Source organism: Equus przewalskii, chromosome 6, assembly GCF_037783145.1.
Source record: "Equus przewalskii isolate Varuska chromosome 6, EquPr2, whole genome shotgun sequence".
NCBI lineage: Eukaryota > Metazoa > Chordata > Mammalia > Perissodactyla > Equidae > Equus > Equus przewalskii.
In genome coordinates, this window is record NC_091836.1 from 45941563 (window position 1) to 45957492 (window position 15930).

Here is a 15930-nt window from a genome sequence, read left to right on the forward strand (position 1 = left end):
ACCCCGTGGTCACTGACGGAGGATCCTGATCTGACCGCCATGAGGCGCTGAGGCCGGCGCAGGGGGCGGCCGTCGCACGCCCTGTCTGCCTGGCGGGTCGTCTCTGGCCGTGTCTTCCCCGTTGCTTCTCCTTTGCTTTGTCGGCATTTCTGTTTTACCAAAGTGGCCACGTGAAGGCAGAAGATGGATGTGAAGCGCAAAAGCGGCTTTTTCTGTATGTATTTTTAAAATGCCTTCCCCCACCCGCCTCCTCTCTCCCGCCTGCCTGGAGGCGGTGGCAGTGCGTGGCGGCCGCGGTGCCTGTGCGCCCGCACAGGGCTGCTCTGTGCTCTCAGTCCTGGTTCTGGGAGCTTAGCCACGGGAGAGCGAGGAGGATCCTGGCGGAACTTCCTTCCCCCCCGGGATGGGGCAGAGGGTCCTGCCTCTGGGAGGGCGGGAGCCGTCCCCCCGTGCTTCTTTCGGCCCCATGTCCGCTGGGGACAGCAGGGGACAGCGAGCGCATGCGCAGGGTGGCAGGGCCCTGGGAGGCCTCCCGGCAGCGGCGGCGGCAACACCTGGACGGACCGATCCCCGGGCCAAGCCTGTTGGATGTTCCCACTGCCGCCCGGCCAGCGCAGGGTCGGAGGCCAGGCCCGGGCCCATCCTCATCTCATGAACGGGGCCCCCGTGTGCTTTCAGGACGAGCAAGAGGAGGAGGAGGCCGCCAACCAGAAACTTGCGCTCCAGAAGGCCAAGGAGGTGGCCGAAGTGAGCCCTCTGTCCGCGGCCAACATGTCCATCGCCGTGTAAGTGCGCCGCCCAGTGGGCCGTCCGGCTGCTCGGCCTCCACACCCTCCCGGCCAAGGACGCAGGGGCTGGGAGGGGCCAGGCAGGCTGAGCTTTGGGAAGACGTACTTCTGTCCGCCACCTCTTTGTACTCAGTCGGTAGTTAACGAGCACCTACTGTGTGCCAGGCCCTGTTCTAGCTGCTGGGGACCTCATTAACGAGGGGCTAATGGGCAGAGGGAGTTGTGATTTTAAACAAAGTCATCAGGGAAGCATCACTTAGAAGGTGACAAGGGCTGAGGAGGTGAGGGAGGAGCCATGGGGGGGTCTGAGGGAAGAGCATCCCAGGCAGTGGGAACAGCATATACAAAGGCCCTGAGGCAGGAACGTGGCTCATGTGTTTAGGGGCCGTGAAGGGGGCCAGTGCGACTGAAGTAGTGTGCACGAGGGGCGAGAGGGGGAGGAGATGAGGGCAGGAGGTGATGGGGCACATCATGCAGGGCCTTGTGGGCCGTGGGGAGAACTTAGACTTTTGCCCTGTGTCAAGTGGGAGCCATGGAGGGTTCTGAGCAGAGGAGGGACGGGATCTGACTCAGCTGCTCACCAGCGCCCTCTGGCTGCTGTCAGGGGAACAGACTGTGGGTGGTGAGGACAGAGCCTGGAGACGCGGTTGGAGATGACTGCATTGGTCCCGCAAAAGAGACAGTGGGGGCTGGACAGGGAGGAGGCCGAGGAGATGATGGGGGAAGCCAAATGTTGGACCGATCACAGAGGTCAAGCGGACGGAATTTGCTGGTGGAGCAGAGCGGGTCGGGGGTGACATTAGGGGCCTGCATGGAAGGGAGGTTTGCTGGCGCCAATGTTCTGACCTGTGCCTTTGCGGGGCAATGCATCATGGGACAGTGGGCAAGGGGCTTTCTTCGCTAAGGTGCCAGGAGGTGGCTGTGGAAGGGGGGCCCAGGGAGGCACCTGCTCGGTCAGGTGAGTTGAGGGGAGCAGCCTGCGGAAGGCCACAGCCGTCTAATAGTGCAGACTGAGCCCTGGGAAAGTCCACACACCCCCGGCTGCTTTGCCCCCGCGGGTAAACACGCACCGCCCCCAGGCTCCCAGGCGCCCACCCTGGCTCTTCCTGGGCCCCCAGAGCTCCCATGATGCAGAGCAAAAGGGTCCCGCAGGCACCACAGGGGCGTCCTGAGCCGGCTCCAGGTCAGCGTCCAGGACGATTGGCCATCTCAGAGGTTAAAACACGTTGACCATCAAGACCACCCCAGGGGCTCACGTGCTCAATTCCAAGAGGATGGACAGTGCTCGCCTGGCAGCACGTGTACCAAGAAGAGTGGAGAGAAGGACAGGGACGCCTACCTGGGCTGAGACCCGCCCCCCCCCCAGTAGACCAAAACGCCCAGCCGGGCCAAGAGACCCACCTGGACCGACACGCTTGTAAGGTCAAGGTGTCCAGTCAGGTCGGGTTTTTCACATAGTAAAGACGCCTTGTAGATGCCCAACCAGGCCAAGATGCCCACCTGGGCGGAGACACCCATCTGGGCCGGGGCGCCCACGTGGGTGGAGATGCCTACTGGGCGGGGATGCTCACCTGGGCTGGGACACCCACCTGGGCCGGGAGGCTCACCTGGACGGAGATGCCTACCTGGGCGGGAATGCTCACCTGGGCTGGGACACCCACCTGGGCAGAGACACCCATCTGGGTCGGGATGCCCACCTGGGTGGAGACACCCATCTGGGCCGGGATGCTCACCTGGGCCGGGATGCCCACCTGGGCCAGGACGATCACCTGGGTGGAGATACCCACCTGGGCTGGGACACACACCTGGGCAAGACACCCATCTGGGTTGGGATGCCCACCTGGGCTGGGACGCTCACCTGGGCAGGGATGCCCACCCGGCTGGGACGCCCACCTGGGCGGAGACACCCATCTGGGTCGGGATGCCCACCTGGGCGGAGACACCCATCTGGGTTGGGATGCCCACCTGGGCGGAGACACCCATCTGGGTCGGGATGCCCACCTAGGCTAAGGCATCACTGGGCCACGACCCCCCCACCAGCCGAGCGGCCCGGCTGGCCCCAGGACCCCTCAGAGCCCTCACCCCTGCGCCCCCCTTGCAGGAAGGAGCAGCAGAAGAACCAGAAGCCCGCCAAGTCGGTGTGGGAGCAGCGGACGAGCGAGATGAGGAAGCAGAACCTGCTGGCCAGCCGAGAGGCCCTGTACAGCGAGATGGACCCGGACGAGCGCTGGAAGGCGGCCTACGCGCGGCACCTGCGGCCGGACATGAAGACGCACCTGGACCGGCCGTTGGTGGTGGACCCGCAGGAGAACCGCAACAACAACACCAACAAGAGCCGGGCGGCCGAGCCGGCGGGGGAGCCGCGCCCGGGCCCCCCGCGCGCCGACGACCTCCTGCGCAAACCGCGGCCGCACGAGCGCGCGCGGGACGCCGGCGTCCCCGGGGCCCCGGACGCGCGCCGGGCCTGGACGGGCGGCCCCGAGCCCGAGCCCAGCCGCCAGGGGCCCTACGGCCGCGAGTCGGACCCGCGCGCGCGCGAGGGCGGCCCGGAGCCGCCGGCGGCCTGGGAGGGAGAAGCGGAGCGCGGCGGGCCGGGGGACGCCCCCCGCCGCCGTGCGCCCCGGCCAGGCGGCAGCCGCGACAGCCGCGGGGGGTCCCCGCGCACCGGCGCCGACGGCGAGCCCCGCAGGCACCGCGCGCACCGGCGCGCCGACGAGGGCGCGGAGGACAAGGCGGAGCGCAGGGCCCGGCACCGCGAGGGCAGCCGGCCAGCCCGGGGCGGCGAGGCGGACGGCGAGGGCCCCGAGGGCGGCGAGCGCAGGCGGCGGCACCGGCACGGCCCCGCGGCCCACGACGCGGACGCGCGCAGGGAGGACCGGGAGCGCCGGCACCGACGGCGCAGGTAGGTGCGCGCGACCCCGCACGGGACGGGGCAGACCCTGGGCGACGCACGCGGGGGTCCCCGGCCCTGGGCGCAGCCCCACTTCACAGACGCGGCAACTGAGGGGGGAAGCCGCTGGCCGCAGGCCACACGACCAATAAGTGGCCTTGAACCCGGCCGTCTTGGGCAGCCGGTGGCCCCCTCGTGCGCTGCGACCTGGGGCAGGTGCCTGCGCGTCTCGGGGCCTCCGTGCTGTCCGCCTGTAGCGTGGGGATAGTGGGGTCCAAGGGGTCGATGCTGGAATTAAATGGGGTAACCCCTTGCAGAGCCTGGAAGAGCAGCTGGCACGTGGCAAGTGCCTGGTAAATTTAGACCGTTTTCAGTGGTTGCGTGCACATCTTTTTACCCGAGGCTGCCCTGAGGGCCGGGAAGAGCCTCTCTGGGCCCTCAGCACCCACGCAGAGCAGGGCTCCAGGCCTCCGGGCGTCTTGGAGGCCAGCGCCTCACCCAGCTGGAGATGGCACCGTCTTCTTCGTGACTGTCTTGTAAGGCCCCTCGGAAGGTCCTCTGTGATGCCCCACATGGGAACCCATAACTCGCCTGCTGGAGTAGGCACTGTGCCTTTGTCACTCCTGTCCTCTCGGCTGTCTTCTCCGTCACCACCAGGGCATCATGCTGGCCTTCCAATGATGTGTGTCGGTCGTTCTGTTTTATGACGTGTGTTCTCAAAACTGTGCGCTCATGGACCCCCAGGGCGCGGGTTGAAATGCCGGCTCTCAGGCACTGGGTCTCTGGCGGCCCGAGCCTGCGTTTCCCGGGTGGGGCCGGTCTGGTCCGGGGACCACACTTTGAGTGTGACAGCCTGGGGTCAGAGCATGGTATCTCTGCTGCGGGCGCCTGTAGCAAACCCACCGTGAGGGCGGCAGGTGCGGACCCGCTGGGTCAGCCTGTGTGGCCGTCACATGACGTGAGGGGGCTGCCGGCAGTGTCGAGAGTCCGGAACGGGGAACGGAACACCTCTTGGTGACATGCCGCCAGCCTCGCTTCGATTGCCCAGGAGCTGCATTTCTGGAAGACGTGGTGTCTGTTTAAAACACGCAAAAGCGCTCTGTGCTCGTGTGTAAGGCACAGTCACGTGAAAATTAGAGGTCCAGGTCCCTGTGAGAGGAACCCGAGAAGGGCGTGAAGGAGAAAGGGCGGTTTCTCCCGAGCGGCCGCTCTGCGCATGCCGAGACTGGGGCCCTGCCTCGCCTTTCCCGAATGCCCACGGTGGCCTCCGATCATCCCATCTTAGGTCTTCCTGGCTCCCCAGCAGCCCCTGAGAACCATTGTGCTGGGTCATTCCTACTCCAGAGTCTCCTCTGGCGGGTTTATTCACTCATTCCGTCAGTGTTGACTAAGCACCTGCTGTAGTCTAAGCTGGTGCTGTGGGTTCGATCAAGTAGCTGCAGGTGACAGGCATGCTGTGGATGGGTGACCTGGGGCCTCTGAGAAATAGGATCAAGAAACTGTGCCCAGCCTAGGGCCCCGGAGCAGGCTTCCAACAGGAGCAATCCGAGAAGGGAGGAGAGTGTTCTAGGCTAAGAAGAGCATGTGCAAAGGCCCTGAGGTGGGCCAGAAGGAGGCCCGTTTGAAGGGTGAAGAGAGAGTGGCAGACAAAGAAATGGAAGGGACAGGGATGGGTCAGCAGGGCCCTCAGTCCTCTCGGGGCAATGGAGGGGCCACTGAAAGGATCTTAGGGGAATAAAATGTGTAGCACAGGATTCCGTGATTAAGAACCAGTGGTGCACCCTTGCCGTTATTGTTACCTCCTGAGATTATGTTATTATTCACCTTGTTACTGTATCTCCTCCTACGGCTGAAGGAGGCAGCGTGACAGGGACAGAACGGCAGTGCGGTCGTGAGGGGCAAGAGCCCGGGAGCCGAGGCCCCCTCCTGCTGTGTGACTTGCAGCACTTCACCTCCCCTCTCTGGGCTTCCATTTCCTCATCTGTAAAGTGGGGGTGAGAACAGCACACACCTGGGTGAGCCAGGTGTGAGTGTTTAAACGGCCCCTGCTTATCACCAGTGCCTGCTGGGTGTTGGCCGTCCCCGGTGCCTGCTGGGTGTTAGCCGTCCCCGGTGCTGGCGTGCTTCCCCTGGGCCCTGGACGTGTGGGCTGTCGTCGTTATTGTCAGTATGAGTAAGACTCTCATCCATAGACGCAGAAAACCAGCTGCGGATGCACAGCCTTTGGCTTGCTCCCTCCGACTCCTTTTTACAGATGGGGAAACTGAGGCCCAGAGAGGGGAAGGGATTTCCCCACGAGCAGCCAGCCACTGGCCGTCCCCCAGCTGGCCCCTGTCCCCCTCTCTGCAGCCACCCGCGCGCTTGGCCCGTCGGGCCCCTGCCTCGCCCAGGAGGCCCCCGCCGAGAGAACGTGTGCGTGTGGCTGATAAAACATCCTGACGCTTGTTGGAAATAAAACTTCATGAAGATTCAGTCTCTTTTACAGAAAAACGCAAGACAAGCCATTCATCTGCTTTAAAAAAATAAATAAGTACGAACGGCGAAGATAAAACTTTATTTGGGAAGATAATAGACTGACAGCCGCTCCACTCTGTGTCCGCCGGCGCCGGGGGCCGTGGGGCTCCGCCGGCCCCGCTGTGCGTCGCTCCTGCAGCGCGTGGGGCCCCGGCATGGTCGCTCCCTGGCCGTCGTCCATCCTCCTTCCCGCCTCTGCGGGCGTCTCTCCCTCTCTGGTCCCTGCAGGTCGCACAGGCTCAGCGCAGGGAGCCGGGACCAAGGCCCATTCTGCTTCACGTCGTCGGAACCGCTGGCCCCGGATCCCCACACCCCACACTGAGCCCGGGGGCACCCGGGGCCACCGCAGTGAGGACGAGCCCTCCCGGACTCCCGTGAAGATCTGAAGGTCACAGGGCGTCCTCTGCTCCCCGCGGCCGGGCCCTCGCCACCCCGGAGCCAATGTCTCGGCTCTTGGCATCCTACTTCCACCTGCTCCCGTCGCCGTGATGACGCGCTCCCCAAAAGGAGAAGGAGGGACGTGCTGGACTGCTGGGCCTCACAGTTTGTTTTGCGTGGGGAGGGGACGCCTCATCCTTTAACACCCTGGTCCTTCAGGCCCCCGCAGGCCTCAGCCAGTCTCCTCGGCACCCCACTACGGGCACCCCAAGTCACCCATCGCCCCATTTGCTTTGCTCAGTGGTAGCCTGAGATCTCTAGGACCAGAGCGCAGCTCGGCCCTCTCCCGGCTGGTTCACACTGAGCAAATGGCTCTCCCTCTCTGGGCCTCAGCTTCCTCCTCTGTAAACGGGCCTCTGACGGCAGCTGTGGTGGAATGAGTCAGGACGTGCAGGGCCTTGGGGCCGGGGAGCACGAGGAAGCAGGACCGGCCCCCCTGGACCTGGGGGCCCGAGTGTGCCCTGGGCGAGGCGTCCCAGCCCTTGGCGGAGGGACGCAGCCGCCCATGCAGGGCAGACGATGGCAGATGCCCAGGGGGGCAGGGGAGGGGCCCGACCCCGAGCTCAGCTGCCCCTTTGCTCCCTGGAGACACAGAAAGGAGATCCCTGAGGCCGGCGCGAGGCCCCCACAGGCTGAGCTTGTCAACGCTCCGTGCAAGACGGAGGGGCCCGCGCAGCCGTCCCTCGGACGCCTCCCCAACGTCACATCTCTCCCGGGTCCAGAAGACCCTGGCGCCATCACAGCATCTCCAAAAGCAACAAGGGCGTCGGCTCAGAACTCCCATCTCAGTCGGGTGGCGGGGGGCCCTGGCTGTGATCCGTTGGGGGGCAGAATTCCTGTCCTTCTCTGGACCCCGAGACGAGAAAACAGATCATCTTCCAGAATACAGCGGCGGGCAGGCCCGGGACTGACAGTTCTGTTCCAGGAGGGGACGCTGCGCGGGGGCACTGGTCCCAAGCAAGTTCTAAGTCCCCCGGCGCGAATTCCACTCGGTTTCATGGCCCGGGAGTGACCCTCGAGCCATCAGCTCGCGCACACGTCTATCCCTCAGCGCCACTTGACGAGGCTGCTGGGCCGCCTTCTGGTGAGAAGCGTCCGCTCCAGGAGCTACGCTTAGTCTCCAGGTTGGACAGAAGGTCTGTGCTTATCCCCCCTTTCAGATGAGGGACCTGAGGCTCAGAGAGGTTAGTCCAACTGCAGGGGGCCACACAGCAGGGAAGTGGCATTGCGGAGACTCAGACCCGGCTCAGCCTGTGCCCTAGGGTGTCAGCCATGACGCTCACTCGACTGGGACGAGGTACGCGCCCGGCCACCCGGCTCCTGTGTGGCCTCAGAGCGACGAGAGTGGAAACAAATGCCTCGTGTCTTCTGCTCACTGACCACACCACGGCCTCTGTGGGTTAAAGTGCAGAACGACACCAGGCAGGCGGCGCAGGCCCAGCCGTGGCTTTGCCTCCTGCGGTGGCTCTGGTCTCTGGTCTCGAGCGAGCGGGGGCGGCACAGCCTGCAAGACCCCATCCTGCAGCTCGGCCTCTCGGCCCGGTTCCTCCTCCTCCGGGAGTGGCCGCCATCCCAGCCTCGTGCAGTGGTTCACAGAGGGAGCATCGCGAGCTGCCATGGACCGAGTGGCTCGCCCGGTGGCCGTGGCCGTGAGTGCCTAGGACCCGTGCACCTCCAGCTGCCGGCTGAGCGTCGGGGGATCCTGAACTGCTCCACGGCGGGGCGCTGTCGCTGGGGTTAGCGGGCCGGACGACGCAGGAGCCGTGCTGTCGGGCTCCCGGCCGCCTCTGCCACCAGCTGGCTGTGTGGCCTCGGGCAAGGCCCCTCCCGTCTCTGAGCTCAGCTTCCTCCTCTGTCAAGTGGGAACCAGTCCCACCTGCTTGCCCTGGGCGTCCTGTAGGTCAGATGAGCTGGGGGCGCGGCCCAGCGCACAGTGGGTGCTCAGTGAGCCGGCTGCCGGGAGAGCTGCGCGGGGCCAGGCTGCAGAACTGGGGTCGCCTCTACCAAGAGCCGGGGGGCAGTTCCGGACCACCGGACCCTCTGCAGACAAGCCGCCAACACCGCCACCCGCGGGCCTCCTGGTGTTTGCAGGAAACAGACTGCGTGCCGGGCTGCGCCCGGGGTCGCAGGGATGGGAGCCCTGGGAGCGTCGGGGCCGGGAGGGCCGTGTGAAGGCGAACAGCAGGCTGGGGCTGCCGAGGACAGACTGGCAGCAAGGGCTCAGGCTCTGGGGTCACTGGCAGCCGGGGGTGAGCGGCAGGTGGGGGAGGCTGGGCCGGTGGGACTCCCCCCAGCCTCAGTGTCCCATCTGAAAAACGGGGCATCCATTCATCATTTGACGAGACGCGACCGAGCGCCTGCCAGGTGTGGGGCCCTGTCCCGGGCACTGGAACCACGGCCGTGACAAGGGACACAGGGGCCCTTCCTCAGGGGGCTGCTGCCCCGGTGGCTGTGGAGGTAGCAGCTGGGCGAGGCCCTGAGCTGTTTCCCCTCCTGGGACACGCTGAGTGACTTGGCTAATTGAGGCACCAAATCCCCCCCCACCACATCGTCTCCCCGCTTCCCCCCTCCAGCCGCACCTCGGCCCACTCGGCCCCACCTCAGGGCCTTTGCACCAGCTGTTCCCTCTGCCTGGAGTGCTTTGCCCACCACCCTCTCATCCCCGGGAGAAATTCTCCTGTTCAGTTACCTGCTGTGCAGCCTCGGGCAGGAGGCTTCACCTCTCTGAGCTTCGGTTTTCTTGTCTGTGAAGTGGGGCTGGTCGCGTCCCTCTCAGGGCTGACGATGGGGGGCTGTGACGAGTCAGGCGCTGGGAGTGGCGCCCGGGGGTCTGGCACAGGGAAGCCTTGGCCGTTGTGGTTTCTGCCGCGGTTTTCTGTTAGGCTCACGTGCGGCCCCTCGGATGCTGGGACCTTGGGCAGGACCCGCGAGGGGTCACTGTTGTAACTGCGTCCCGGTTCTTTCTCGTTGGCCCGCCCGCTGCAGAGAGAACCAGGGCCCGGGGGTCCCGGTGTCGGGCCCCAACCTGTCGACCACCCGGCCGATCCAGCAGGACCTGGGCCGCCCGGATCCGCCGCTGGCCGAGGACATCGACAACATGAAGAACAACAAGCTGGCCACCGCCGAGGCGGCCGGTCCCCACGCCAGCCTGGGCCCCGCTGGGCCGCCCCCGAGCCCCGCCAAGATGGGGAACAGCACGGAGCCCGGCGTCGCAGCCGCCACCCCGCAGAACACCGCCAGCCGCCGGGCGCCCAACAACCCGGGGACGCCGTGCAACCCTGGCCCCCCCAGGACCCCCGAGAACAGCCTTATCGTCACCAACCCCAGCAGCACCCAGAGCAACTCAGCCAAGACTGCCAGGAGGCCCGACCACACGGCCGTGGACATCCCGCCCGCCTGCCCGCCGCCCCTCAGCCACACCGTCATGCAAGGTGAGCCCCCGCCTCCCGGCCTCAGTTTCTCCTTGGGGACGGTGGGTATGATGGCTCCTGTCCCCGGGGCTGCTGGAGGCCCGGCTGGGATGGATGCGCACGGCGCCTGGCAGGGAGCTCGGTGGCCTCCCGCGTCTGAAGGTCCCCCAGGGCGGCCAGGACGCCACCCCTGAGAAGCAGGGCACCCCTGGGGCGGGAATGTGGGGGTCACACGATCCTCCAGACCTGGCTGTTCCAGGAGAATGTGACACGGGCCTGTGTGTGACTTTAAACTTTCTAGCGTCATATTGAAAGGCAGGCAGGGAGGGAGGGAGAGGAGGAACTGAAAAATCAGAAAGCAGGCGGCCCGGTGGCCGAGTGGTTAAGTTCGCGCTCCACCGGCGGCCCAGGGTTCGCGGGTTTGGATCCCGGTTGTGGACCTGCACACCGCACATCAGGCCAGGCTGTGGCCGCGTCCCACGTACAAAGGAGAGGAGGACGGGCACAGATGTTAGCTCAGCGACAGTCTTCCTCAGCAAGAGAAAATTTTTAAATTAAAAGGAAAAAGGAAATAGGTGAAATGAGCTTTAATAAATTATATTTAACTGGAAAAGTTATTTATCTCCAAAATGTTTCCACGTCAACCTGCAATCAGTATTTTCAAATTTATCAACGAGCTCTTTCACGTTCTTCTCTTCGCACTGAAATCTGGGTGCTGTCACGCCCGCACCGCAGTCTGCAGCGGCCTGGGACCGGGCAGACGGGGGTCCCGCCCTCAGGGCCGGCGGTCTCTGCCCCCCCAGGCGAGGACCGAGGAGCTGGCAATGCCCTGAGCTTGTTCTCTGCTGAGACGAGGCGGGCCCGGCACCCACGTCCGCTCGGTGCTGAGGTCGCCCCTCGCGTGTTGGCTCAGTGGTCGCCACCATCCACGGGGCGGATCTCGCCATGGTGCCCATTGTGCAAATGGGGAAACTGAGGCTCGGGGGCTGGGCCTGCTCACGACATGCTGTGTGGCGAGGCTGCAGGGCCCGTGCTCTGTCCACAGCCACTGAGGCCTGCCACGCTCGGGCCGTCCAGTGGTCGGAGCAGGTGCTCTGGGGCCGGCTGCCGGGCTTCAAATCCCAGCTCTGGCCCTTCCCAGCTGTGTGACCTTAAGTAAGTCGCCTCACCTCTCTGTGCCTCAGTTTCCTCCTCTGTGAAATGGGGGTCACGAAGTCCCAGTGTCATGGGGTCGTGTGGAGGTCGAATGCACACGGTGGTGCCTGGCGCACAGCAGGTGCTGTGTGAGTGTCAGCGGCCCCCTGCCTCCTCCGGGCAGGCGCAGGAGCCCGAGGCCCCTGCGGAGCTGTGCAGGGAGCCCTGTGTTGGTTCTCGTCCCAACAGTGAACAAAAACGCCAACCCAGACCCACTGCCAAAAAAGGAGGAGGAGAAGAAGGAGGAGGAGGACGACCCTGGGGAGGACGGCCCGAAGCCCATGCCCCCCTACAGCTCCATGTTCATCCTCTCCACCACCAACCCGTGAGTGTGGCCACGGCTCCACGGGGCAGTGGGAGTCGGGCCGGGGGGACCTTTGGGCAAATTAAAAAACGATGCCTTTTTCTTACATCATATGAGAGAGAAATTTGTCATAAAATAGCGATTGTGTTGGAAAGAGGCCCCTTCCTGCCATCAGCTGGAAATCATTGTCATAAAATGTCCCCAAATCTACACTGTCTGTGACGTGAGAGGTGCCCCTTAGAAATGGCTGCCTTGTGCAGTGCACAACCTGGACAACTGTATGTGGCAGCCCTGGTCCCTGAGCTCTGCTCCTAACGTCTGCTCCACAAGGTTTGGATTCTGGGGAGGTGGTCTCTGAGTCCCATGGCGCTCTGACTTGGGCATCCTTGAGGAGGATGGATTATTTAGGCAAGAAACGTATTGCATGTATGTCACGGCAGCTCAGAGGTTGTTTTAAGATTGCATTTTTCCAAAGGGTGTTTCTTGAAACCCTGGTCCTCAAAATGCTTCTCGACAGAGAAGACTCGTGTCCCACACACGGCAGGGGACACTGCTCTCTGTGATCTGCCTCTCACGGACTCACCTCTTGTTTACTTTTTATGTGCTTGACTGTTTATCTATTTTACTACAAAAACACCTACATGGAACTTAGGGCCAGGCACCGTTCTGATTGTTTTACACATTTTTTAAAATTCTTATAATAACCCTAAGGGGTTGATATTATGCTTATTCCCATCTGATGAAGAATTGGAGGCCCAGAGAGGGGAAGTCACCTGCCCAAGGTCACACAGCAACCAAGTGGGAGAGCTCAGGCAGACGGATTCCAGCATCTCTGTTCTCACACACCATCCCTGCTGCCATATCACATATTTACTATTATTAACTCCACTTGAGAGGCTAAGTACTTGAGTATTATCCCATTAGCACCGTAAAGGCTCTGATAAGGCATGCAATGCATCGTTTCAGTAGCTAGCTTTTCAGAGCCCCTACCCTGTGCCAGGCATAGATTGAGTCTGGATCTTCACATCCCTGGGAGGTGGGCACTGTGTTTACGGCCGTTTCAGGGAGACACAGAGGGCATAAGGTAACTCAACTCATTGAAAAGAAAGAAAGAAAGAGATCAACTTAACTCAGAGTTTCCAGATTTTGTTTGACCGTAGAACCTTCTATGCGTGAAAAGCCTTTTTGTCTCCTACGGAATCAAGAATAATATTTCTTCAACTCTCCCTGGGAATCCAGATGTTCCAAGAGGGTCGTGCGGGAGTGATAGGAGCTGATAAACAGGGCGTGTGACCGTGTCCCCTAGCTGAACTTCCCCCCCCCACCGCCTTCTTGGGGCTCCCCGACGCGGAGAACCCCAGACGCAGGAGCTTGAGAGTCTGTTGGGTGTGGGGCCTGGGCAGTTAGAGATCTCGGGGCAGGTGACATAAGGAGCTTAGAAAAGGAGGGCCTGGAGCCCATGGTCTGAGTGGACCTCTGCACGCTTCCTGTCCCCACAGCCTTCGCCGCCTGTGCCATTACATCCTGAATCTGCGCTACTTCGAGATGTGCATTCTCATGGTCATCGCCATGAGCAGCATTGCCCTGGCGGCCGAGGACCCCGTGCAGCCCAACGCCCCCCGGAACAACGTGAGTCCCGCCCGCCAGCGCCCAGCCAGAGCTCGGAGCCGGAGCGGCGCGGGGATGGGGCAGACTGGGTGCCGCCAGGTTCCTGGGGGCAGGCGGTCCTGGAGGGTGGGCAGCCCTGGAGGACGGGGCCTGCCCTGGAGGGAAGAAATGGCTGGAACCCCGGGAGGGGCAGGCGGGTGGTGGCGCTCAGGCATGGCGTGCTCTGGGCGCTCGTGAGCCGCTGGCGGCTTCCACTGTTTACACAAAGCTTTGCAAGAAAGGCTTGTCCTGGCCCAGAGACGCCGCCTGAGCATCCAGCCTCCGCATGGTCCCGTGTCGCCCGCCCGGTGCGACGCTGGCTGGGAACAGGCTCGCCCCAGGAGCTTAGCGTGCAGCCCTCCCGTTTGACAGGTGGGGAAACTGAGGCTCGTGGGCTGAGTGATCTAGGCGGGATCTGCCTCCCCCAGAGCCCCTGCTGCTTCCCTCCACCGTTGCTGTTTATTGAGCGCCTACTGTGTGCATGGGCCCCTTGAGCCCCACCAAACAGGAGTGTGTGTGTGCCCGTGCTTGGGGGAAACCGAGGTAGTGACGGACAAGGGTGTGCTGGGTTCTGGCCTGGCCCGGCCGCTGGGGCTGGAGGCAGGGACCAGGATGCAGCACCGCACGGGGAGACCGGCCCGACTCCAGGGGCCTGGGGGCTGGGAGCCGCCGGGGAGCATCCTTAGGGTCCCCCGGCCCTCCATACCGTGTCGCGGTGGAAACGTCCCCTTGAAGCCGTCCCCTGTGACGCACACGGTGACCTGTGCCACAGCTGGTGCCCAGGACCCGCCCCATGTCTTAGGCCTCAGAGACGCGCGGGACGCGGGGGTCCCCGGATCCAGGGAGTCGAGGCTCCCCGGTTCTCCCCCTCTGGCGCAGGGTCCCCAACGGTGGCCAGGCCGCAGACACCTGGGCTGTGTGATGCGGGTCGCAGGGCGCGGGGCCCCCAGGGAGCTTCCGGCCCCGAAGGCCCAGGCCCTGCCTGGCTTCTCCGGCCCCTCCTGCCCCCGAGGCCTTCAGCGCTGCAGTCGTCTCTGTCGCCCGCTTCCCACACGGAACAGACAGGCTCCCTCCACCCGCGGCCACCATGTGTCCCGTGAGGTGGCGCTGTGGCCCCCCGGGCTGTCGCGCTTTCGCAATGCTGTGCAGCATCTACGGGGCCGGGCTCGCTTCTCCCTGCGCCTGTGGCCGAGCGTTGGCACCGTCTCCAGCTCAGGATGCTGTTGCCCCCCGACCCCCGACCCCACGTGCCCCCGGAGGGCCGTTTGTGGACACCGCCGCCCCGTGACACCTGGTGCTGGCGGCTCTGTCGTCGGCCCGCCTGGAGGAGGGGAGCAGGACCTCCTCGCGAGAAGCCAGACGAGCCTCCGCAGAGCCACGAGTCTCAGGAAACGGCCCTTTGCAGGGACAGAAGGTTCCGTCCAACATTCTTTTGGTTTCTTCCCGCTGCCCGACCGGCTCCAGGACCGGCCCCGCGCGCGCCCTGCGCCTGCCGCATCTGACCTCAGTCATCCGCCGGCACCAGGCACAGAGCCCAGCAAGGACGCCCGGGGAGCACCGGGTCCCTCTGCCCCTCAGATCCTTCCGGCCCCACCCACACCGACCACCCGACCCAGGAAGCCCGCCGTCCTGGCCGCTCGGGTCCCTGCTGGCCCTTCGGGCACCACGGGGAACAGGAATGTGCGTTGGGAGCACACCGGTCACACGGTGCCCGCAGGACCCAGCACAGCCCCAGCCGCTGGCGCATCCATCCAGCAGGCGTTTGTTGAGTGCCTGCTGTATGCCTGGTCCTGGACTGTGAGCTGGAGACGCCACAGGGACAGATGCCCCTGCCCTGGGGGGGCCGACACTTGGGTGGGGAGGGGACGATGAGGCGATTAGAAACTACAGCAAGGGGCCGGCCCAGGGCCAACTGGTTGAGTTCGCGCTCCACTGCAGTGGTCCAGGGTTTCACCGGTTTAGATCCTGAGTACAGACATGGCACCACTCATTGGGCCACGCTGAGGTGGCGTCCCACATGCCACAACTAGAAGGACCCACAACTAGAGTATACAGCTATGTAGTGGGGGTGTTTGGGAAGAAGAGAAAAAGAGGAGGATTGGCAACAGATGTTAGCTCAGGGCCAATCTTCCTCACCAAAAAAAAGAAACTGTGACAAATAATTCGTCAGGAAATAAGAAGTGCCGGGGTGGGGGCGCGGCTAAACTGGGTAAGGAGGACCAGCAGCTCCCGGAAGGGGGATGGTTAACTGGTGGTCAGGGAAGGCCTCGCTGGGAAGGTGATGTTTGAGCTGAGCCGTAAAGGAGGAGAGAGAGGGAATCAGGTGGGAGTGGGGAAGAGCATTCCAGGCCGAGGGAACGGCTTGTGCAAAGGCTCTGGGGGAGAACATCGGGCGGCAGAAGTGGAGTGAGCAGGGGGCAGAGAGGTGAGGCGAGGCCAGGAGGTGACCGGGCAGAGCCAGCAGCACCCTGGGGTGGACTCGGGTGTCCCCCTCGAGCCAGGCGGCAGCCACAGAGGGTCCTGGCGGGGGAGGGACGCGCCCTGGCGGCCATGCTCAGTGACCGCCAGCCCTGCTTCGACGACTCTGGCAGAGCCCTGCCCGCCTCGCGCCCACCGCAGGCCGGTCACCACGCCCAGCGGGCTGTGGGCAGGGACCCCTGGGGCCTGGGGCGGCGCAGGGTGGCCCCGTGTGGCCAGAGGGCCGGTCATGTCAGCTAGCGCTGTGGGGACACTGCTTCTCACCCG

The 15930-nt window shown here is 64.1% G+C and overlaps 1 protein-coding gene across 5 annotated transcripts in view; it reads left to right on the forward strand.

Annotated features, from left to right (window-relative positions):
- Positions 1-15930, forward strand: part of CACNA1A (calcium voltage-gated channel subunit alpha1 A) — a 203173-nt gene that overhangs the window by 120579 nt on the left and 66664 nt on the right. For all 5 annotated transcript variants that reach the window (XR_011541440.1, XM_070625311.1, XM_070625313.1 and 2 more), the window contains exons 18-22: positions 679-785; positions 2890-3690; positions 9616-10061; positions 11424-11559; positions 13038-13167. Coding sequence is in view for 4 of the 5 variants with exons in the window: in XM_070625311.1 (XP_070481412.1) it covers positions 679-785; positions 2890-3690; positions 9616-10061; positions 11424-11559; positions 13038-13167 (1620 nt within the window). In the remaining variant the exon portion in view is untranslated. The remainder of the gene's footprint in view (positions 1-678; positions 786-2889; positions 3691-9615; positions 10062-11423; positions 11560-13037; positions 13168-15930) is intronic.